Here is a 22,995-nt window from a genome sequence, read left to right as displayed (position 1 = left end):
ACCTGTCATTTCTATGTATGCACAAATTGACAATGGCAGATTTTCCGACAAATGTGTTCAACAATTTGTAACAAATATAATAATGGCTGATGTATTAATTATTTTTTTAGTTGACATTTTAATTTTACTATGCTTAGAATATCTTGTTTTCTAGCCTTTCAGCCCACCCCATCCTTTTTCAAATCGCTGCTGTGGATTGCAAATTCCCCCACTGTGGGACGAATAAAGGTTTTCTGATTCTGATTATTTTCTAAGAAACCTTTCGAGTTTCTGCAATTGTGTTATTTGCTCACATTTGTTGACGAACTAGGCATTTAATTCATTACCCACTCCCAAAATAGGGAAAAACTAATAAATAAATAAAAATATTAATCGAGTGAGCAACCCCTTTTCTTGACAGAGTATTACTTGGTGAAGAAATAGGTTTGTGTTAATCAGTAACAGCATCATTTTTTTATTTTGATAGTATTCACCGGATGCGGTTTTGCCTTTTCACTGTTCCTCTTTTTTCCCTCCCTGTGTCACTTGTTCTTCGACTTGAGTCCATTTGGTCAGCCAGCCCAAGAGCCTGTTCAATTCTTCAGAAATAAAACGGTAAGATTTCATGAAACATTTAACAAACTCTTTACAAAGTTCCTCTGTGTGATTAATAAGCGCGGTTTGGTCGCCTCTGGAAAAACAGTTTGTGGCAAACTCGATCAGAAACCCCGAATAAAAAAGACTATTCAAACAGCAACCATCTTCCTCCGGGTGCTTTGGAAACAACATTTGATTTATTGTCTTGAACTGTAATTGTGTTTTTTTTTATTCGCTATCTCCTCCAAATGTTTGCAAAATCTTCCACTTGTAGTTCTGTGGCGTGGCTTGAAAAAAAACTTTTGCATTGCATTTCCGGGTGCATTTTTTTGAAACTTACGATACTATCTTAAAGAAAGTAGAGTGTTTATCTTAATATAAGGTCGGATTTAATGTCGCGAGTGGTTGTTGGAGTTGCTCCACAAAATCCGTAAAAGCGGCCCAGCGATGTGGCCTTACTGGAAGCTTCCATGCAACTTCCTGGATCCCCCCACCCTTCGTTTCCACCTCCACCTCGACTTCCCTATCGAATGGATGAATGGCTCCCACCTAACGGTACAATTCGAATCGTTTTTTTGTCTCTTTAAAATTCCCCCCAGGCAAGTGTGTAAACATCACACCTTGCTTGGATCAAATGTCCTCCAAGTGATTGTGGCTGAAAGGTGATTATTCCAAATCCCTACTTTTCCTTCTACCTCGCTTCAGCGATTAAGTGTAATCATCGCGTCACGATCGATAGATTTAATTTCAAACTCACCGTTTCAAATGTTTTCCACCACATGCTGACAGTTTGACCTACATTGTTTTTCAGTGTGATTTTGATAGCAAAGTACAGTGACACCTTGGCTTACGAACTTAATTGCTTCCCAGAGAGTGTGTAAGGCGAAAAGTGTGTATCCCAAAAAATAATTTCCCATAGGAAACCATTAAAATGAGAATAATCCGTTCCGAGGTCCCCATAAAACATAATTTTCTAAGCCTTATAACAACACAGAATATATCTTATTTTATGTATAATAAATGTGCTATAGTATTATGATTAAAGAAAAAACAGTACTGTACAATAAAGTCGTTTTTTTTTACCTTTATGATGGTCGTTGATGGCTTGATGGAATGGAGTGGCCGGTTTCATCAGCATTAAACACTTGATGAGGAACATAGGCTTCTTCTTTCACCATCTTGAGGAATGATCCCTTATAGGTACTTTCTCTGCGATAATTTTACCTTGTTCCTCATCAATTGTGTTCTGTTTAGCTGGGTTGATAGCTTTTTGCATCAAGTGTACAGATGGCTTGTTCGGGTTATTTGTAGAGCCTGATTGATGGGATATTTTAACATTGCAGTCTACACTCTGCTTTTGAACGATCAAAGTTGAAACTCTCACTGTCGTCTGCCTGTCTTTAATGTTTAAACAACCCCCCCCCCCCCCTCCTCACTGCTGCGTTATTGACCAATCATGCGGCTTTAACCGACGACTGGGGGCGGGGAATAGAGGACAAAACAAGTCGGCTGCCATTTTCTTGTGAGTTGAACGGGCTCGTTCGCGAACAACACATCACTCATTGTGCCGCTCCGTATGTATCCCGAAAAATAGTTCCTATGCCAAGATAAAATGTTCATAAATTTAACGTTCGTGAACCGAAAAGTTCGTAAGCCAAAGGGTTCGTAAACCGAGTTGTCACTGTATTGCTCAAAAGTTCAAATTCAGAATGTCTGGTGTCTATGATGCCTCTCTTAAACGAAGTGCATCATCTGACCAGTGGCGGACCGTCAAAGCCTGCAAAGCCTTCTCTGCTAGCCTAACAATATCTAAATCACAGAAAAAATGGACATCATTAAAAAAGGTTGGTCCGTTATTTCCTGGCCTCTAGTGGACTTGTAGTAACACTACACTTTTTTTTCAGTCTGAATTGATTCAGAAGTAGCACTACTGAAGGCCTAGTGATGAAATCCACGTCCCGCCACTGCATCTGACTATATCTAAATATATATAACATATACAGAGTTGTCCCTCACACCAATTTTAAATCCCAATTTTGAAATATTCACATTTGGTGTGATAAATACGATACAGGGCTGTGTTTACAAAATAATGGAGGAACCGGAAAAGTAGTGTTTTGTTGGTCTGGGCTTTCCCTTGCACATATTTCTTTTAATGAGGTTAACGGACACATTGCTGCACTGACCTCTTTTTCCCCCACACTGACTAATGTTATTGCTGATTCACTTGGTGTTGTGGTGGAATTCCAGGAGGAAAAAAAAGAGTTCATTCCCAAGTTATATGGGTCTGGAGTTATCTGAGCTTGAAATGGGGGGCGACTGTACAAAATACAATACAACACATACATATTGATTTCTATAGCGCTTTAACAACATCTGAAGATGAGACAAAGCGCTAACATGGAAAAAAGGGAAATGCTGCCTTGTGGAAAAGAAAAAAAAACATTGGCAGAGGCCATGGCCAGCGTTTATCGGCACCCAAGCATGATAAAACAAATCCCGAACAAATTCGAGAATGGCGCTCTACGTCATATGTTCAATAACCGAATAAAAACTCGTGAATGGCAGTGAATGAGTTAAAAACTAATAATAATAATAATAAATTTCATGTATAAGCACCTTTCAAAACTCTCAAGGTCACTTTACAGTTACAGTATAAGTTTTCTGTGGGTGAGCAGCGCCCGTTAGCAACGATGAGCTATTGGATAACTTAGCATGCGCCATTTTAAATGTGTTCACCATTTCCTTGTTTGCTGTTAACAGCACAACCTGTTTTTTTTTTCCTTTCTTTGTCACGTAATGGACTTCCGCCGCATTGCATCAGTTGCGCAGGAGCTTTTGTTGCAGGACTTCCTCATTACTTAACACGTGTGTGTGTGCGCCGGCGCTTCACTTGCTTGAAATAGTTTTCATCCGGATGTGAGCGCATGATCCGCCTTCATCTGCATTAATTAAATTAAAAAAAATAAATGAATACATAAATAAATACATAAATAGATACATGAATAAATACATACATACATAAACACAGTGTAATAACATGTCAGCGTTTGCTGTCGGCTTGGCTAGTGCTTGGCAAATGCTAGCTATTCCTGCGCTAACAAGGTGCAAACGCTGTGAATAGAAAAATGCACATTTTGTTGTTGATAACAATGAGTGGGTAGCTTTGGTCTCGCCACTCGAGGACTCTGTGAATGAGTTCAAATAGTTTTCCTGTTTCGGGCGCGCCGCATTGTAAGGCCGCATAGTGTGTATAAAAGCTATCATATGAACTGCGGTTGCATGAGACCTGTTGTCTTTTTCTCCCTCGCGCAGCACGCCATGGCAGAGTCGGAACCCTCGGCCGAACAGTTAGCCGCGCTCGCCGCGGCTAACTGTTCGGAGACGGACGCGGTCAACTACAAACCTCCGGCGCCCAAGAGCTTGCAGGAGATTCAGGATCTGGATAAGGATGACGAGAGTCTGCGCAAGTATAAGGAAGCTTTATTGGGGAGCACCTCTGTGAGTGCAGGTGAGAAATTTTGGTAGGATTAGGGGAGTCGCTGGAAAAGGTGGTGGGCAGGGTACGGAGGGTTTGTCTTGATTCTTGCAGTGTGCAAATCCCAAGATTTGTTTTTCTGTCATCCTAACGGTCCGTTGAAGTCGGATTTTGTGCCATTTTCGGGTTGAGTGAACGCTGGCGCGTGTGGCTGCCGCTGCTCACCCGCAGAAAAAATATCCTGTAACTGTAAAGTGTCCTTGAGAGTTTTGAAACACGCTTATATATGAAATGTATTATTATATATGTATACAGGTAACATCCGACTTACGACCGGCTCAATTTACGACCACCCGTACTTACGACCACGACCTCCAGACCCTATTTTTAACATTTTAAGAGGGGGGGTTTGCGAGTCATTTAGCCTCCGAGTCTCTATTCAACATTTTGAATGGATTTTGACTTACGACCATTTCGACTTACAACCGTTTGGTCGGAATGGAACTCGGTCGTAAGTCGGATGTTACCTGTATATATATATAGCTTTCTAGCTAGCTGTCTATTAGCTATCTGGCTGGCTGGCAAGCTATCTAGCTAGCTAGCTATTTATTGGTTAGCTATCTTGGTATCTATCTATTAGCTAGCTAGCTTCATTTCTATCTAGTTGAGTTACTGGTCGCTCGCCCGTCTTAGATCCCAGCAAGCCCAACATCCAGGTGACCCGAATGACTCTGTTATGTGACGCGGCGCCAAACTGTTTGATCCTGGACCTGCAGGGTGAGTGACTATCTGGGGAAGGGGGGGGGGTGTATATAATGTAATGTTTCATTTTTTGTTTTGTCTGCCAGGAGATCTGGAGAGCTTCAAAAAGAATCCGTTTGTGTTGCGAGAGGGTGTGGAGTATAAAATCAAGGTTAATTTCAAGGTAAGAGCAACGTCGCACGCCACAGAGGAAACATGAAAATGGTTGTTTATTTTATGTATGAATATATTCTTCAAATTGTTGATACAGTGATACCTTACGAACTTAATTGGTTCCCAGACAGAGTGTGTAAGGCGAAAAGTGTGTATCCCAAAAAATAATTTCCCATAGGAAACCATTAAAATGAGAATAATCCGTTCCCGGGTCCCCATAAAACATTATTTTCTACTTTCTAATTTTCTAAGCCTTAAAACTACACAAAATATACCTTATTTTATGTATAATAAATGCTAGCTAGATAGCTAATAGATAGGTAGGTAGATAGCTAGGTAGGTAGATAGGTAGATAGCAGGCTAGCTATATAGCTAGATAGCTAATAGACAGGTAGACACTCTTCTTTCATCAGAAAAAAAAAAGTTAATTCCTAAATTATATGCGTCTGGAGTTATCTGAGCTTGAAATGGGGGCGGCTGTCCAAAATACAATGCAATACATCCATATTGGTTTCTGTAGCGCTTTAAAAACAGCCGTAGCTGGAACAAAAAAAAAGGGGTTAAACGCTGCCCCCTCGTGGAAGGAAAAAACATTGCCAGCGGTCTGGCCAGCGCTTTATCGGCACCCACGCACGAAAAGAAACAAAAAAAGCTGACCGAATTCGACGTCATATTTTCAATTCCCGAATAAATTTGTGAATGAGTTAATTTCCCAGCCGCCAGTCAACTCCTGCTACCTGTGCCGCGATATGTCGGACCTTCTGAGATGTGACGTCGTTGCAGGTCAACAAGGACATTGTGTCGGGTTTGAAGTACATTCAGCAGTCGTTCAGGAAAGGAGTCAAGGGTAAGACCCGCCCCCTTCCGCCACCTCCTTACTCATGATTGGACCACATGTGATGACCCGCCTCCATGTTTGCAGTTGACAAGTCAGAGTACATGGTGGGCAGCTACGGGCCCAAACCGGATCAGGAGTACGAGTTTGTCACCTGCTTGGAGGAAGCCCCCAAGGGGATGCTGGCCCGCGGGACCTACGTCATCAAGTCCAAGTTCACCGACGACGACAAACACGACCATCTGTCCTGGGAATGGAGCCTCACCATCAAGAAGGACTGGAAAGATTGACTTCACACACACCTAGCACAACACACACACACACACGTCCGCCATATATCGCCTTCCGATGCTTTCTTTCTTTCTTCTCTTGCTGTCTGTCATTCTCAGGTCCGTCCAGCGACACATTTCCTGCTTGAATTTGACTTCCTGTCAAAATATGACAATCTGGAAATGGGGGGAGGGGGAGGGGTGAAGACGTGTTTGACATATCTCATCTTAGGAGTCCTGGTTTTTTTTTTTGTTTTTTTTTTAATTCCGCTCTCCATCCCGCTGGGGAAATTTTTTTTCATGATTTTTTTTAAGTTTTAGTTTTTTTTTTAATGATTACCACATCTGCATTCGGAAATTCAACATTTGTTATCTTTTGTTTAGGAATCAGGACCCCCGATTTTTTTTTTTTTCGCTTTAATTTTTTTCATGATTTTTTTATTTTATTTTATTTTTTATTTCTTTGTAATTTTTTTGTCATGTTTTTTTTCTCATTCGGCTTTTCATCAAGCTGTTTTTTGTTTTGTAAATTTTTCATGATTTTTTTTTTCTTATTCTGCTTATCCAGCTGTTTTTTTTTTTGTAATTTTTTTATGGAATTTTTTTTCTTATTTTGCTTATCCAGCTGTTTTTTTTGTAATTTTTTTAATGGAATTTTTTTTCTTATTTTGCTCATCTCGCTGTTTTTTTGTGATTTTTTTTTTTTTCGTGATTTTTTTTTCTTATTCTGCTAATCTAGCTTTTTTTTGTAATTTTTTTCCTGTTTTTTTTATTTTATTTATTTTTTTCATGATTTTTTTCTGTTTCTGCTTTTCATCATGCTGTTTTTTTGTTTTGTATTTTTTTCATGATTTTTTTTCTTATTCTGCTAATCTAGCTGTTTTTTGTAATTTTTTTTCATGATTTTTTTTTTTTTTCTTTTTTTTTTTTCATGATTTTTTTTCTGTTTCTGCTCTTCATCGTGCTGTTTTTTTTGTATTTTTTTCATGATTTTTTTCATTCTGTTCATCTCGCTGTTTTTTTTTTGTATTTTTTTTCATGGAATTTTTTTCTGTTTCTGCTCTTCATCGTGCTGTTTTTTTTTGTATTTTTTTCATGATTTTTTTTCATTCTGTTCATCTCGCTGTTTTTTTTTGTATTTTTTTTCATGGAATTTTTTTCTCATTCTGTTCATTTCACTGTTCTTTTGTATTTTTTTCACGATTTTTTTCTTATTTTCTTATTATTTTTTACATGATTTTTTTTGTTTCTGCTCTTCATCATGCTGTTTTTTTGTTTTGTATTTTTTTCATGATTTTTTTCATTCTGTTCATCTCGCTGTTTTTTGTTAATTTTTTTTCATGGAATTTTTTTCTTATTCTACTAATCTAGCTGTTTTTTGTAATTTTTTTTCATGAATTCTTTCTGTTTCTGCTCTTCATTATGCTGTTTTTTTGTTTTGTATTTTTTTCATGAATTTTTTCTGTTTCTGCTCTTCATCATGCTGTTTTTTTGTTTTGTATTTTTTTTCACGATTTTTTTTCTTATTTTATATTTTTTTCATGATTTTTTTTCTTATTCTGCTCTTCATCTCGCTGTTTTTTTGTAATTATTTTTCATGATTTTCTTTTTCTTTCTTTTTTTTTTTTGTTTATTGTTCACCACTTCTGCCTTGGGAAACCACAACCTTGCTGTATGTATCAGTTCATGTGTGGGCGGGGCTACCGTATGTGGTGTCATTGCTGGAGACCACCCAATTTTAAAAATAAATACATCACTTTTGGGCAGATTTATTGTCTTGACAAACTATTTGGAATTAAGGTCACAATTATCCAGCGACGATGACCCGTTAGCGACCCGTTAGCGACCCGTTAGCGACCGGGCGTCATTGGCATGGCAAAAGAGCAAAAGTGCGAACTAGCAAAGTCTCAATTGGCGTTTTTTCTGCCCTTGCTCGCACCCGCGTCGCTTTTGGTCTTCTGCAAGCGTGAGAAGATCTCCTTGAAGAGCGCTTTGTACTCGGGCGTGTTTTGACTGAGGCGCTGGTCAACTTGCTCCACTTGCCTGCCGATGCCCTCCAAGGCCTCCGGCGTGGACGGGGCTGGCGAGGCGTCCGCCGCCGCCGAGGCGCCCACGCCGCCGCCGTACTCCTTCGGCGAGGGATCCCCGGAGACGGGACGTGACGTCTGGACCCCGGCGTGGCAAAGGCTCTCCTCGGCGCGCCGGCACTTCCCCAGGAGCTCCTCGTACTTCTCCAGCAGGGCGTGGTACTGCTCGTCCACCTCGCTGAGGATGGACATGCCCCGTTTGCGTCCGGCCCGGCGCCTCCCCGGGGGGTCGCGCGCCGTCACCGCGTCGAGGGCCGTGTCGCTGCAGCTTTTCCTGACGGGGCCTCCCGGCTCGCCCGCGTCGCCGGCGGTCATTTGATCGGGCGCGTCCGTCTCGGGGCCGTTGCCTAGCAACGTCACCACGCCGTCGCCCGTCAGACACGCCCCGGACTTCCTCAGCTGTTGCATCTCTCGAAGCTCCGCCTCCAGTTCGCGCACTCGCAGCTGGCAGCCTTCGGCGCCGAGCAGGCGTTGCTCCAGGCGCTCGAACTCGCGCAGGACGGCGGCGCATTCCCGTTCGGCGCCTTCCCTCTTGGAGCGTTCGGCGCCCACGGCCGAGCGAAGGGAGGTCGCGATGTCCCTCAGACGCTGATTCTCCTCCTCGGCCGGAGGCCTCTCGGCGAGGTCCATGCTGCCGGGGTTGGCCAATAGGAAGCCGTCCTCATAACTTAAAAAAAAAAGAAAACAAAACGAAATAAAAACGCCTTACTACACATGGTTTTTAGACGGAAAAAAACAACCATGTATAGTAAGGCGTTTTATTGCCCAAAAAAAAACGACCATGTATAGTAAGGCGTTTTTGGCCGAAAAAAACGCCCATGTATAGTAAGGCGTTTTTTGACGAAAAAAAACGACCATGTATAGTAAGGCGTTTTTTGACGAAAAAAAACGACCATATATAGTAAGGCGTTTTTTGACGAAAAAAAACGACCATGTATAGTAAGGCATTTTTGGACGAAAAAAACGACCATGTCTAGTAGGGCGTTTTTGCCGAAAAAAAAACGACCATGTATAGTAAGGCGTTTTTTGACGAAAAAAAACAACCATGTATAGTAAGGCATTTTTGGCCAAAAAAAACGACCATGTATAGTAAGGCGTTTTTTGCCGAAAAAAAACGACCATGTATAGTAAGGCGTTTTTGGCCGAAAAAAACGACCATGTATAGTAAGGCGTTTTTGACCCAAAAAACGACCATGTATAGTAAGGCGTTTTTTGACGAAAAAAAACGACCATGTATAGTAAGGCGTTTTTTGACGAAAAAAAACGACCATGTATAGATAGTAAGGCTTTTTAGCCGAAAAAAACGACCATGTATAGTAAGGCGTTTTTTGACGAAAAAAAACGACCATGTATAGTAAGGCGTTTTTTGACGAAAAAAAACGACCATGTATAGTAAGGCGTTTTTTGACGAAAAAAAACGACCATGTATAGTAAGGCGTTTTTTGACGAAAAAAAACGACCATGTATAGTAAGGCATTTTTGGCCGAAAAAAACGACCATGTATAGTAAGGCGTTTTTTGACGAAAAAAAACGACCATGTATAGTAAGGCGTTTTTGACCGAAAAAAACGACCATGTATAGTAAGGCGTTTTTGACCGAAAAAAACGACCATGTATAGTAAGGCGTTTTTGGCTGAAAAAAACGACCATGTATAGTATGTATAGTAAGGCATTTTTTGCCCAAAAAAAACGACCATGTATAGTAAGGCGTTTTTGGCCGAAAAAAAACGACCATGTATAGTAAGGCATTTTTGGCCGAAAAAAAACGACCATATATAGTAAGGCGTTTTTTGACGAAAAAAAACCGACCATGTATAGTAAGGTGTTTTTTGACGAAAAAAACGACCATGTATAGTAAGGCGTTTTTGGCTGAAAAAAACGACCATGTATAGTAAGGCGTTTTTTGACGAAAAAAAACGACCATGTATAGTAAGGCGTTTTTTGACTAAAAAAACGACCATGTATAGTAAGGCGTTTTTGGCTGAAAAAAAACGACCATGTATAGTAAGGCATTTTTGGCCGAAAAAAACGACCATGTATAGTAAGGCGTTTTTTGCCCAAAAAAAAACGACCATGTATAGTAAGGCATTTTTGGCCGAAAAAAACGACCATATATAGTAAGGCGTTTTTTGATGAAAAAAAACGACCATGTATAGTAAGGTGTTTTTTGACGAAAAAAACGACCATGTATAGTAAGGCATTTTTGGCCGAAAAAAACGACCATGTATAGTAAGGCGTTTTTTGCCCAAAAAAAACGACCATGTATAGTAAGGCGTTTTTGACCGAAAAAAACGACCATGTATAGTAAGGCGTTTTTGGCCGAAAAAAAACGACCATGTATAGTATGTATAGTAAGGCATTTTTTGCCCAAAAAAAACGACCATGTATAGTAAGGCGTTTTTGGCCGAAAAAAAACGACCATGTATAGTAAGGCATTTTTGGCCGAAAAAAAACGACCATATATAGTAAGGCGTTTTTTGACGAAAAAAACCGACCATGTATAGTAAGGTGTTTTTTGACGAAAAAAACGACCATGTATAGTAAGGCGTTTTTGGCTGAAAAAAACGACCATGTATAGTAAGGCGTTTTTTGACGAAAAAAAACGACCATGTATAGTAAGGCGTTTTTTGACTAAAAAAAACGACCATGTATAGTAAGGCGTTTTTGGCTGAAAAAAAACGACCATGTATAGTAAGGCATTTTTGGCCGAAAAAAACGACCATGTATAGTAAGGCGTTTTTTGCCCAAAAAAAACGACCATGTATAGTAAGGCATTTTTGGCCGAAAAAAACGACCATATATAGTAAGGCGTTTTTTGACGAAAAAAAACGACCATGTATAGTAAGGTGTTTTTTGACAAAAAAAACCACCATGTATAGTAAGGCATTTTTGGCCGAAAAAAACGACCATGTATAGTAAGGCGTTTTTTTGCCCAAAAAAAACGACCATGTATAGTAAAGCATTTTTGGCCGAAAAAAACGACCATATATAGTAAGGCGTTTTTTGACGAAAAAAAACGACCATGTATAGTAAGGCGTTTTTGGCTGAAAAAAACGACCATGTATAGTAAGGCGTTTTTTGACAAAAAAAACGACCATGTATAGTAAGGCGTTTTTGGCCGAATAAAAACGACCATGTATAGTAAGGCATTTTTGGCCAAAAAAAACGACCATGTATAGTAAGGCGTTTTTGCCGAAAAAAAACGACCATGTATAGTAAGGCATTTTTGGCCAAAAAAAACCACCATGTATAGTAAGGCGTTTTTGCCGAAAAAAAAAACGACCATGTATAGTAAGGCGTTTTTTGCCCAAAAAAAACGACCATGTATAGTAAGGCATTTTTGGCCGAAAAAAACGACCATATATAGTAAGGCGTTTTTTGACGAAAAAAAACGACCATGTATAGTAAGGTGTTTTTTGACGAAAAAAACGACCATGTATAGTAAGGCATTTTTGGCCGAAAAAAACGACCATGTATAGTAAGGCGTTTTTTGCCCAAAAAAAACGACCATGTATAGTAAAGCATTTTTGGCCGAAAAAAACGACCATATATAGTAAGGCGTTTTTTGACGAAAAAAAACGACCATGTATAGTAAGGCGTTTTTGGCTGAAAAAAACGACCATGTATAGTAAGGCGTTTTTTGACAAAAAAAACGACCATGTATAGTAAGGCGTTTTTGGCCGAATAAAAACGACCATGTATAGTAAGGCATTTTTGGCCAAAAAAAACGACCATGTATAGTAAGGCGTTTTTGCCGAAAAAAAACGACCATGTATAGTAAGGCATTTTTGGCCAAAAAAAACCACCATGTATAGTAAGGCGTTTTTGCCGAAAAAAAAAACGACCATGTATAGTAAGGCGTTTTTTGACGAAAAAAAACGACCATGTATAGTAAGGCGTTTTTGACCGAAAAAAACGACCATGTATAGTAAGGCGTTTTTGACCGAAAAAAAACGACCATGTATAGTAAGGCGTTTTTGGCCGAAAAAAACGACCATGTATAGTATGTATAGTAAGGCATTTTTTGCCCCAAAAAAACGACCATGTATAGTAAGGCGTTTTTGGCCGAAAAAAAACGACCATGTATAGTAAGGCATTTTTGGCCGAAAAAAAACGACCATATATAGTAAGGCGTTTTTTGACGAAAAAAAACGACCATGTATAGTAAGGTGTTTTTTGACGAAAAAAACGACCATGTATAGTAAGGCGTTTTTGGCTGAAAAAAACGACCATGTATAGTAAGGCGTTTTTTGACGAAAAAAAACGACCATGTATAGTAAGGCGTTTTTTGACTAAAAAAACGACCATGTATAGTAAGGCGTTTTTGGCTGAAAAAAAACGACCATGTATAGTAAGGCATTTTTGGCCGAAAAAAACGACCATGTATAGTAAGGCGTTTTTTGCCCAAAAAAAACGACCATGTATAGTAAAGCATTTTTGACCGAAAAAAACGACCATATATAGTAAGGCGTTTTTTGACGAAAAAAAACGACCATGTATAGTAAGGCGTTTTTGGCTGAAAAAAACGACCATGTATAGTAAGGCGTTTTTTGACGAAAAAAACGACCATGTATAGTAAGGCGTTTTTTGACGAAAAAAAAACGACCATGTATAGTAAGGCTTTTTAGCCGAAAAAAACGACCATGTATATAGTAAGGCGTTTTTTGACGAAAAAAAACGACCATGTATAGTAAGGCATTTTTGGCCGAAAAAAACGACCATGTATAGTAAGGCTTTTTAGCCGAAAAAAACGACCATGTATAGTAAGGCGTTTTTTGACGAAAAAAACGACCATGTATAGTAAGGCGTTTTTTGACGAAAAAAAACGACCATGTATAGTAAGGCTTTTTAGCCGAAAAAAACGACCATGTATATAGTAAGGCGTTTTTTGACGAAAAAAAACGACCATGTATAGTAAGGCATTTTTGGCCGAAAAAAACGACCGTGTATAGTAAGGCTTTTTAGCCGAAAAAAACGACCATGTATAGTAAGGCGTTTTTTGACGAAAAAAAACGACCATGTATAGTAAGGCGTTTTTGGCAGAAAAAAACGACCATGTATAGTAAGGCATTTTTTTCCCCAAAAAAACGACCATGTATAGTAAGGCCTTCTGAGCATGAAAAAGGTAGAGGCTGGACTCGAACCTTGCACCTCCGCAGTGGTAAACCATAGCATTTACCATTTCCCCATCAAGGTACCTACATTCTAGTGACCCATTCACGGGCATGTAGACTAAGGCTAAAAACGCCTTACTATACATGGTCATTTTTTTCGGCCAAAAACGCCTTACTATACATGGTCGTTTTTTTCCCGCCAAAAACGCCTTACTATACATGGTCGTTTTTTTCGGTCAAAAACGCTTTACTATACATGGTGGTTTTTTTCAGCCAAAAACGCCTTACTATACATGGTGGTTTTTTTCAGCCAAAAACGCCTTACTATACATGGTCGTTTTTTTTCGGTCAAAAACGCCTTACTATACATGGTCGTTTTTCTTCACCGGAAAATACGGTACGCATTTCACGCGGTGAACACAACCTTGGTGAAGTGCAGAGTTCTTTCAGGCAAGGAAAGGAGTGGACCGTCTTGCGTCGCTCCTTCTTCTGGCGGAAGACCCTAAGCTCTTCCAAAGTGCGAAGCTCCTCCACCCGACCCGTCAGATTGTCCACCTGACCCTGCAAGGTCTCCACAGTGCCCGTCAACCTGCGCAAAAGCGTAAACAAGCACGTGTGCAGAACAAAGACAGCTTATGTCATCAATCTGGCATATTTTTACGTCTTAGCATAACGTGTGAGCAGCTTTACGAGGATTTCACGTAACCGACGCGACTTGAAGAATTGCAAAGGACAAAGGCTCCTTCTGAACTCTTTACAAGCTTGATTGGTCGCCTTAAACACACAATTTCTCCGGGTGTAACTCACATAGAAAGCTAACTAGCTAAGAGAAAGCTAATAGATAGCTAAGTAACTCGGATAGAAAGATAGCTAGCTAATAGATAGCTAACAGATAGCTAGCTAGGCCTTCACTCAACCTGGTAGTAACTCAGATAGAAAGCTAGCTTGCTAATAGACAGCTAATAGATAGCTAAGTAACTCGGATAGAAAGATAGCTAGCTAGTAGATACCTAACAGATAGCTAGCTAGGCCTTCACTCAACCCGGATGTAACTCACATAGAAAGCTAGCTAATAGACAGCTAATAGATAGCTAAGTAACTTGGATACAAAGATAAATAGCTAATAGATAGCTAACAGATAGCTAGCTAGGCCCTCAGTCCACCCGGAAGTAACTCAGATAGAAAGCTAGCTAGCTAATAGAAAGCTAATAGAGAGCTAAGTAACTCTGATAGAAAGATAGCTAGCTAAAACTCAATATTCTCTGGGTTCAAGTGACAATGACAACAACCCTGGCACTGGAGTGGACACATTTAGTCTGGCAATGAATAATTAACGACGTGATATGACGTCAGAAATGGCCTCACCTGTCTATTTTCTGTTGCGAGGTTTTGCTCTCCAGCACTAGCTTCTCATTGGTGATCTCCAACTCTCTGGCGGTCACGTCCAGCTGTTCGTAAACTTTTGCATGCTGCTCATTTATCTCTCGAAGCATGTCCAGCTGCTTGGACAGATGCTGCCCAAAAAAATAAAGAATAATAATTAACTCATGCTACGCTAAATTATTAGCACGTCGAGCAGCGTTTTGTTGCAAGGTAGCTAGTTGCGTACCTCGATCTCCTGCATTTGCTCTTCATTGTTGATGTACATCTGCTGAAGGGAATCCTCCAGCTCCTTGTTCCTCTCCAAGAGGGTCTTGCCGAGTTCCGCTGCCAAGTGTAAGTCTGGAGGGAGGCGAGAAAGTGGGACAAAAAGGTCAACGGTGGACAAAACGACGGATTCAGGAGAGAAATCGTTGAGAACGGGATAAAAATATACAAATGAGGCCTTCTGTCGTCATTTATAATAATATTAATAATCCATTTCATTTATAAGCGCCTTTCAAAACTCTCAAGGTCACTTTACAGTCACAGGATCAGATTTTCTGTGGGTGAGCAGCGGCAGCCACACGCGCCAGCGTTCACTCAACCTGAAAGTAACTCAAACAGATAGAAAGCTAGCTCATATGCTAATAGATAGCAAATAGATAGATAGGTAGCCAGCTAGATAGAAAATAGAGAGCCAGATAGCTAGCTCAGTAGCTAGATAGCTAGCCAGCTAGATAGCAAACAGAGAGCTAGATAGCTAGCTCGATAGCTAATAGCTAGATAGATAGATAGCCAACTGGATAGAAAATAGAGAGCGAGCTAGCTCGATAGCAAATAGAGAGCTAGCTAGCTAGCTCAATAGCTAATAGCGTAAGTAAGTCGGCATGCGTTTTCAACCTCCTTCGGAGTGCCAAAAAAAAAACGTATCCCATTGAGCGTTGATTTATTTTTACAGTAGTCTCGTTATATCGATTATATCGATAGTACTGCTTATTACGATACAATTTCTATGAACGTAAGGAGAACATTTAAATGCCGCAGGATCGGATATATCGATAGTCCGGTTATATCGATATTTTTTCCGACTCCCGAGAATATCGATATAACGACACTTTACTGTATTTATTTTTTTCATAAGGAAAAGAGACTTAAACACCTTGATTTAAAAAAATAGACAGTTTTATCCCATCACTGGGCACATACAGTATAAACCAGAAGCCAGGCCTTCAGTAGTGCTATGCCACAATCACTCCACAGCTGCAACTGTGGTGTGATATTACTACACGTCCACAAGAGGGTGCCATTGGCCATGAAATACATTGTGACTTGAAGAAACTCTTGTCGCTTTCTCGGTCACGGGCGTTCCCTCCGTGACGTCACTTAGGGGATCATCGCCAACTCGAAAACAAGACTTCCGGAATATTACGCCCAGTAGAAGTCATTTGAAGCCATTTTACAAACTATGGACGCAACTTGTCCGGGGTATCGGTTGTCCTTTCATGCTCAAAATACGGTACAGGTGTGTTAGCTAACACACAAACAACACATGTATCGTATAGAGGCGATTTTCAAAGGGGTGGAATAGCACTGAGAAGATGGAGACCGAGAATTGGCAGCAGAGGAAGAAAAGGCAGCCTCGCACACTCTTGCATCCAAGAAGAGACATCTTACACACACACAAACACACACACACCCTCGCATTGTGAATCGATAAAACCTCACCTTGTTCCAAGTCATGCTGATCGTACCAAGGCTCTTCTTCCTCCGTGACAAACTCCTCCATCCTGCCCGCGCGGAGCATCGAGGTCGTCCAACTTGTTGGCAAGCGATCGGCTAATTCGACCTCCGGCTCCCCCGGAAGTGACAATACACACGAAAAAGGGAGTGACGTGAACCTCCGGGAGCACGCAAAAACCTTTGAAACAAAAAAAAGAAGGCGCTATGATGGATGAATGTTGGTCAATGAGTGTCCATCCGTCGCGAGGTGGAACAGAACAGAGGCGGTTCTTATGGGTTCGGTACCATCAGTCTTTGATGAGCATCATGCACATCCACGCTTCTGTGCATATGAGGCGTTCAATGGAGCTCGGGAATTCTATTGATCAAATCTAGTTCGTCTGAACTTATTAATAGCCAACGATTTCGCTACTATTGTCACGCCAAACCACGAAAAGTAATTCTCAATCGATATTTTTTTATTGTTGCTGAGGGACGGAATGCTAAAAACAACGTGCCCATGCGCAGTAAATTGTCAGCATTTCCGCTTGTGTTAGCATATTTTTATCATTTCATTTTTTGAAATAATAACAAAAACACAAAGATTGACAGGTACGCTGTTTAAATCTGATTTAAAATATCAGGCACGACCAAGAATTGTTTTGACGAAACCCCAGGAGCTAGAAAAAGGGGCTTAACGAAATAAAATAGTAAAATTTAGTTTGAACGAGGAACATTTAAATGCAACACTCAACTGAAGATTACGTCACCTTTTACATGACAGCGCAAACGGTTCAATGTTTACCCCCCCCCCCTCCATCGTAAAAATACACGTGATCAACGTCGATATGTACGGCGCAGGTGAAGCCGTTCGACTTTATTGATCAGTACAGACCACGTGACATGCACGAACATATCTTTACATCTTAACCACAGAACCTCCTTCACCCGAGAAGGCGAAAAGTGTGTATCCCAAAAATTAATTTCCCATAGGAAACCATAAACATGAGAATAATCCGTTCCAAGGTCCCCATAAAACATAATTTTTTACTTTCTATTTTTAAGCCTACTCAAAAAATACCTTATTGTATCTATAACAAATGTGTTATGCTATTATAATTAAAGAAATAAACTGTACTGTATAATAAAGTGGTTTTATTTACCTTTGTGATGGCCATTGAGGGTTTGATGGAATGGAGTGCCCGGTTTCATCAGCATTAACAATTGATGAGGAACGTCGCCTTCGTCTTTCACCATCTTGAGGAATGATCCCATGTAGGTGCTTTCTCTGCGATAATTTTACCTAGTTCCTCATCAATTGTGGTCTGTTCAGCGGGGTTGATAGCTTTTTGCATCAAGTGTACAGATGGCTTGTGCGGGTTGTTTGTGGAGACTGATTATGGATATTTTAACCTTGCAGCCTACACTTTGCCTTTGAACTATCAAACGGGTCCAAATTTCACTGTTTTCCATCCATTTTATAACTCTCTGTCTGTTGTCTGCCTGTCTCTTTAATGTTTAACCACCTCCCCTCACTGCTGCGTTCTTGACCAATCACATGGCTTAAACCGATGACTGGGGGGCGGGGGATAGAGGACCAAAACAAGCCGGCTGCCATTTTCTTGTGAGGAGAACGGGCTTATTCGCGAACGACATATCACTCATTGTGGCTCTCCATGTGTATCCCGAAAAATAGTTTGTCTGCCAAGGTAAAATGTTCCTAAATTGAACGTTCGTAAACAGAAAAGTTCGTAAGCCAAGGGGTTCATAAACCGAGGTATCACTGTATGTGTAAAATAGTACAAAAGAAATTTCTCACCGCATAAGAATTAAAATGACAAATTCGGGAAAACTGTTCAGAGTATAAAACATAATTTTAATGATCTTCAACAGTCTAACATAGCAGCATTTTAGAACCAAAGCATCACATGTTCTTTATATCTATCATCCATTTGTCCAGATTCAAAATCCGACCATCAAAAGTTTGAATAATCAAAACATTTCAAGTTGTTAGCCTGCGGCTAACATGACCGAAAGGCACCAACAGAGAAAATTGAACCCAAATGATGAATTTCCTCATGGCGATTGCTGATCGGGTGCGCATTTATGAAACGTGTCGTCTTTTAAGGTCTTTCCAGTCCGCTTCACTCTCGCAGAGTTTCACCTCGCAGAAGAACCGCCTGATAAGCGCCTTGGCTTCCGCTTTCACTGAGAGTGAGAGAAAGAAAATGGTGGGGAAAAAAAAAAAACAGACACAGCCTGTTAAACTGTCATCTTCATCTAGGAGATCTGGCCTTGGACAGAATTTAGGACTTGGGAAACTCATCGTCACAGAAGTAATTTAGGACTTGAAACTCCCTCACAGGAAGAGCTCATTAGCCAGGTTACAAATTTATCAGTTCATGGAAAAGACAATGTTTTATTGCTTACAGCTGTTTGTTCTTAGTGGTGTGGTATTCTAATCAAGAAAACTACGTTTTACTAATATATCACTTTAATTTGCATATACTCTCAATAAATAGCTTGGCAGAAGGGCTGCGGAATTTGGGCATCCGTCATGAAAGACTACATACCCTGCCGGCAGTAAAAGACAATCTTTCTGTGTTCAAACTTTTGTCCACAGTGTCCGGGCGAACATCTCTGACAAAGCAACAATCTGGTGAAACCAAAGTATGGCCGCTGGCTGCAACATGCGCTAATAGTAATAGCCTTGCGCCGGTGCTAACGCTAATGGAATTCCAAAGTTGCGCCAATGGCTGTCGAAATGCATCAATATCGAAAGGGCGTGGCCCAGATGCACGCCTGTGTCTTACCTTGACCTTTTGGAACAGTCTCCTCCTCTGCAATGAGGTGGGACAAATAGCGGGCGAAAGACTTGAACAGGTCCTAATGACAAAAATAATAATAAATAAAAAGATGATTGAGCTAGCGTATAAGCCCCGCTGGTTGAGGCACTTCAGGGTCCAAAGCTACGTAAAATGTGAGCAAACTACTTTAACATATAGTTTATATGAAACATTTTAGTATGGATGCATTCCCTCTAGAAATAGCTCAATATTAGCATTTTGGCTAACAAGCAAATAGCAATATGTGATAAATTTTAAGCGATTGTGAAAATTCAAGTCATTGGGCTTATAATAATATATATATAATAATAAAATAATATGAATGTAATATAAATATTATAGTTAATAGTATAAATAATAATAAATGAAATGTATTATTATTACTATTATTATTATGATTATTATGATGATGATGATGATTATTATTATTATTATTTTACCTGGCTGGCTACCTAGCTAGCTATTTATTTGCTATCTATTAACCTAATAGCTGGCTAGCTATTAGCTTATTAACTATGTAGCTAACTAGGTATTAGCTAATAGCTATCAATTAGCTTAATAGCTATCTAGCTAGCTAAATATTAGCTTCTGTGAACCGCTAAGGATGGCAGAAATGATTAAAAAACACTAACAGTGCTGGATGAAAATTCATGAATTAACTAGCTGGCTATCTAGCCTGCTATCTATATCTAGCTATCAATTAGCTATCTATCTATCTAGCTCGCTATCTACAGTATTAACTGTCCAGTTAGCTATATGCTGTATTAGCTAGCTAGCTTTCTATCTATTTGATTGACTTCCGGGTTGAGTGAATGCTGGCGCATGTAGCTGCCGCTGCTCACCCAAAGAAAAACTTCTGAAAGGTGCCTATAAATACATTGTATTATTATTATTATTATTATTATTATTATTATTATTATTATTATTATGAGTGTGGGATTTAGAAATTTGATTTCACACCTTGCTGGCAAACTTCCCCTGATTGTAAAAAGGGTTGAGGTAGCGCACCACCACGTTAGCCGCCTCTTTAAGCGTCACGGCTGTCGTTGACGCCGCCTCCTTCGTTTGCGCCACTGGACTGTCGCGCTTGCCCGCTAGGCGTCCTCGCTTTTCCCGAGGAGGCTTCTCTTGTCCGGCTTCCTGAGTTTGAAAATTGTCGATAGTCATGGGGGGGGGAGTGGGGGGGGGGGGGGGTCAAAAATGCAGCCTAAAACGTGACGGAGACGTACCTCTTGTGTCACGGCTGGATTGTCGCGGTCTTCGGTTGTGTCGTGACTGAGTGAAAAATGAAACAAGTGCAATTACACACGGAGCGCAACAATGAGTGATGTATTGTTCGTGAACGAGCCCGTTCACGATGCAAAAAGCTATCAACCCAGCTAAACAGAATACAAGTGATGAGGAACTAGGTAAAATTATCGCAGAGAAAGCACCTGTAAGGGATCATTCCTCAAGATGATGGAAGAAGAAGGCTATGTTCCTCATCAAGTGTTTAATGTTGATGAAATCGGCCACTCCATTCCATCAAGCCATCAACAACCATCACAAAGGTAAATAAAACGACTTCATTATACAGTACAGTTTATTTCTTTAATTATGATACCATAGCACATTTATTATACATAAAATAAGGTATATTTTGTGTACTTGTTTTATGGGGACCTGGGAACAGATTATTCTCATTTTAATGGTTTTCTATGGGAAATTATTTTTTGGGATACACACTTTTCACCTTACACACTCTGTCTGGGAACCAATGAAGTTCGTAAGCCAAGGTATCACTGTATATGGAAAAAAGTTTAAAAATACACCATTTATTGTATACTTCCATGCGCCTTATACACCGGAAAATGTGGTAATAATAAACGAGTAGTAGAAGTATGTATCTTACTCTGTGGCAAATTGTGGATTCAGTTCCGATGTTTGCTGAACCATCACTTCGACGACATCATCATCATCATCAATCAGCGTAACCCCCAGCCTGGTCTTGGTTTCCATGGGATTCAGCAAAAGTGGCTCCAAAGCAACATTTGGTCCGTCCAAAGCGACCGGAGGGTCCTGTTCCACCTCCGTGTCTTCATCTAAAATCACGATGCTGCTCTCTGTCGTTTGGCTTTTTTTTATCGTTTGCGATTTGGTAAAATAGTGAGAAATGCAGTGGGAGCTTTTTGACGCTTCCTCCAGCTTTTGCCGCTTTTTGCTGCAGGATCTGCCCGGCTTTGTCGGGCTGCTCAAGGGTGCGGACGACGCAGCAGCGGCGGCGGCGTTTGCTCTCACCCGGATGGATGACGTCACAGCCAATGGTTGATCTGACCAATTTTTTCGCACAGCCCGTCCATATTGCCTTTCTCCAACGGACGTGCTATCCGCTATCGAGTTGCTCTGCAGGTCTTTTGCAACCTGAAGCGGATTGGACGAACCCCTTAGGCCTGCTCCAATCCTCTTCCGTTTCATCTGGTGGAATAAAGAGCAAAAAAAAAAAAACTATTGAGTATTTGGGATAATGATAATAATAATAATAATAATACATTTCATTTCTAAGAGCCTTTAAAAACTCTCAAGGTCACTTTACAGTCACAGGATAAGTTTTTCTGTGAGTGAGCAGTGGCAGCCACACGCGCCAGCGTTCACTCAACCCGGATGTAACTCAATTCGCTAGAAAGCTAGCTAGCTAGCCAATCGTTAGCCAACCGATACCTAGCTAGATAACCAGCCAGCTAGATAGTGAATAGATGTAGCTAGATGGACAGCCAACAAAATAGTGAATAGATGTAGCTAGCTAGCTAGCCAGATAGCTAATAATAATAATAATAATAATAATACATTTAATTTCTAAGCACTCTCAAAACTCTCAAGCAAATAGCTAGCAAACGATAATAATAATAATAATAATAATAATAATAATAATAATAATAATAATAATAATTTGTGGTTCTTTTTCAGATCTGAGGTGCGCCAACTCACCGAGTAGACCTCGGAAGCAGATTTGAACCCGTGCAGATCCTCAGAAACTAAAGTAGAAGGGGAATCTTTCAGCACAGCGGCGCAACCACTGAGGATCTTCTCCTCCTTCCCCTCCTTGACAGCGGACGCTTTCTTCAACTCGGACACCTTGAGTACAAAATGAAAGTCATCATGGCAGTGGTCAATCCCGATCGCCACGCAGAGTTGGGCACCACCTTCTTTAGGATTGCCGCTTTGTACAAGTTGGAAGACTTGCTTCTTTTGAACAGCTCGAGTTCAATATCCACGGCTAACGACAGCGGATCACTGCAGCGATAAGACACAGAATATTTGAATTAGAATCAAAATCACAATAATTTTTATTGGCCAAGTATGTAGAACACACAAGGAATTTGTAGGTACGCTACAGTGACCTATATTCCACCGTGATTGTTTCTGTCCAGTGAATCGAGCGCACTCTGTACTCGCAGTCGTATATCATTGCATTTTTGTGAAGTACGCAATGGGATTTTCTAAGCTATGCATCTTATGATGACGTATTCCACACGTTTCCCTCCATGTTGGTTCTTGAAATTCCGGAATACGACAATGAGAAACGGGGGAAAAATTTATTGAAGTTTATGCTCTTTTTGAGAACACTACAGTTTATAAAGGTGAGTAAGTTGTATTTTTATAACTCATAGAAGTGGTAGAATATATTTTTTTCTCCATAACTGCCAGGGTTCAAGCAAAAATAAGCATTAGCATATACATTTCTGGAGCTCGCAATTTTCTTTCCTAGTATTCACTGACAGCCGTTTTTTGATTTCTGACGAAAATCTGCCTGCATTC

The 22,995-nt window shown here is 40.3% G+C and overlaps 3 protein-coding genes across 5 annotated transcripts in view; 1 reads left to right on the top strand and 2 right to left on the bottom strand.

The window, feature by feature from the left end:
• The first annotated feature begins 551 nt into the window (after nucleotides 1–551).
• Nucleotides 552–6,983, top strand: arhgdia (Rho GDP dissociation inhibitor alpha). Of its 2 annotated transcripts, XM_089018505.1 has the most exons (6): nucleotides 552–594; nucleotides 3,892–4,087; nucleotides 4,748–4,831; nucleotides 4,903–4,979; nucleotides 5,753–5,816; nucleotides 5,892–6,983. In XM_089018505.1, exons 2-6 carry the CDS (start codon nucleotides 3,898–3,900, stop codon nucleotides 6,092–6,094), a joined length of 618 nt encoding a protein of 205 aa, XP_088874631.1. In that variant the 5' UTR covers nucleotides 552–594; nucleotides 3,892–3,897; the 3' UTR covers nucleotides 6,095–6,983. The 2 variants fall into 2 exon arrangements, with proteins under 2 accessions (XP_088874631.1, XP_088874630.1); XM_089018504.1 differs by lacking the exon at nucleotides 552–594 and having other exon boundaries at nucleotides 3,603–4,087.
• Nucleotides 6,984–7,674: 691 nt separating this feature from the next.
• On the bottom strand, nucleotides 7,675–16,785 carry cdr2l (cerebellar degeneration related protein 2 like). Its single transcript, XM_089018503.1, has 5 exons — nucleotides 16,361–16,785; nucleotides 14,883–14,995; nucleotides 14,639–14,787; nucleotides 13,698–13,862; nucleotides 7,675–8,827 (listed from the first exon to the last, which is right to left on the bottom strand). Exons 1-5 carry the CDS (start codon nucleotides 16,437–16,439, stop codon nucleotides 7,981–7,983), a joined length of 1,353 nt encoding a protein of 450 aa, XP_088874629.1. The 5' UTR covers nucleotides 16,440–16,785; the 3' UTR covers nucleotides 7,675–7,980.
• Nucleotides 16,786–18,196: 1,411 nt separating this feature from the next.
• The window catches only part of recql5 (RecQ helicase-like 5), a 13,785-nt gene continuing 8,986 nt past the window's right edge, over nucleotides 18,197–22,995 (bottom strand). The window contains exons 13-19 of one of the 2 annotated variants that reach the window (XM_089018502.1): nucleotides 22,380–22,470; nucleotides 22,165–22,311; nucleotides 21,092–21,654; nucleotides 20,430–20,475; nucleotides 20,209–20,340; nucleotides 19,168–19,240; nucleotides 18,197–18,562 (exon numbers count right to left, since the gene is read on the bottom strand). In XM_089018502.1, the coding sequence (XP_088874628.1) occupies nucleotides 18,459–18,562; nucleotides 19,168–19,240; nucleotides 20,209–20,340; nucleotides 20,430–20,475; nucleotides 21,092–21,654; nucleotides 22,165–22,311; nucleotides 22,380–22,470 (1,156 nt within the window). In that variant the 3' untranslated portion in view covers nucleotides 18,197–18,458. Of the gene's footprint in view, nucleotides 18,563–19,167; nucleotides 19,241–20,160; nucleotides 20,341–20,429; nucleotides 20,476–21,091; nucleotides 21,655–22,164; nucleotides 22,312–22,379; nucleotides 22,471–22,995 lie in introns of both variants that reach the window. The other variant, XM_089018501.1, reaches the window with a different exon arrangement.

Source organism: Hippocampus bargibanti, linkage group LG17 (genome assembly GCF_051943395.1).
Source record: "Hippocampus bargibanti isolate YZ-2025 linkage group LG17, ASM5194339v1, whole genome shotgun sequence".
Classification (NCBI taxonomy): domain Eukaryota; kingdom Metazoa; phylum Chordata; class Actinopteri; order Syngnathiformes; family Syngnathidae; genus Hippocampus; species Hippocampus bargibanti.
This window is presented reverse-complemented; position numbering and strand designations above follow the sequence as displayed.

Coding starts and splice junctions, on each gene's coding strand:
- arhgdia (XM_089018504.1), top strand. CDS start 3,844: ATGAACTGCGGTTGCATGAGACCTGTTGTCTTTTTCTCCCTCGCGCAG. Junction 4,980..5,752: donor AAATCAAGGTTAATTTCAAG/GTAAGAGCAACG, acceptor ACGTCGTTGCAG/GTCAACAAGGACATTGTGTC. Junction 5,817..5,891: donor GTTCAGGAAAGGAGTCAAGG/GTAAGACCCGCC, acceptor CCATGTTTGCAG/TTGACAAGTCAGAGTACATG.
- cdr2l (XM_089018503.1), bottom strand. CDS start 16,439: ATGCTCCGCGCGGGCAGGATGGAGGAGTTTGTCACGGAGGAAGAAGAG. Junction 14,788..14,882: donor AGCAAATGCAGGAGATCGAG/GTACGCAACTAG, acceptor TTTTTTGGGCAG/CATCTGTCCAAGCAGCTGGA. Junction 13,863..14,638: donor TCGCAACAGAAAATAGACAG/GTGAGGCCATTT, acceptor GCTTTTGCGCAG/GTTGACGGGCACTGTGGAGA.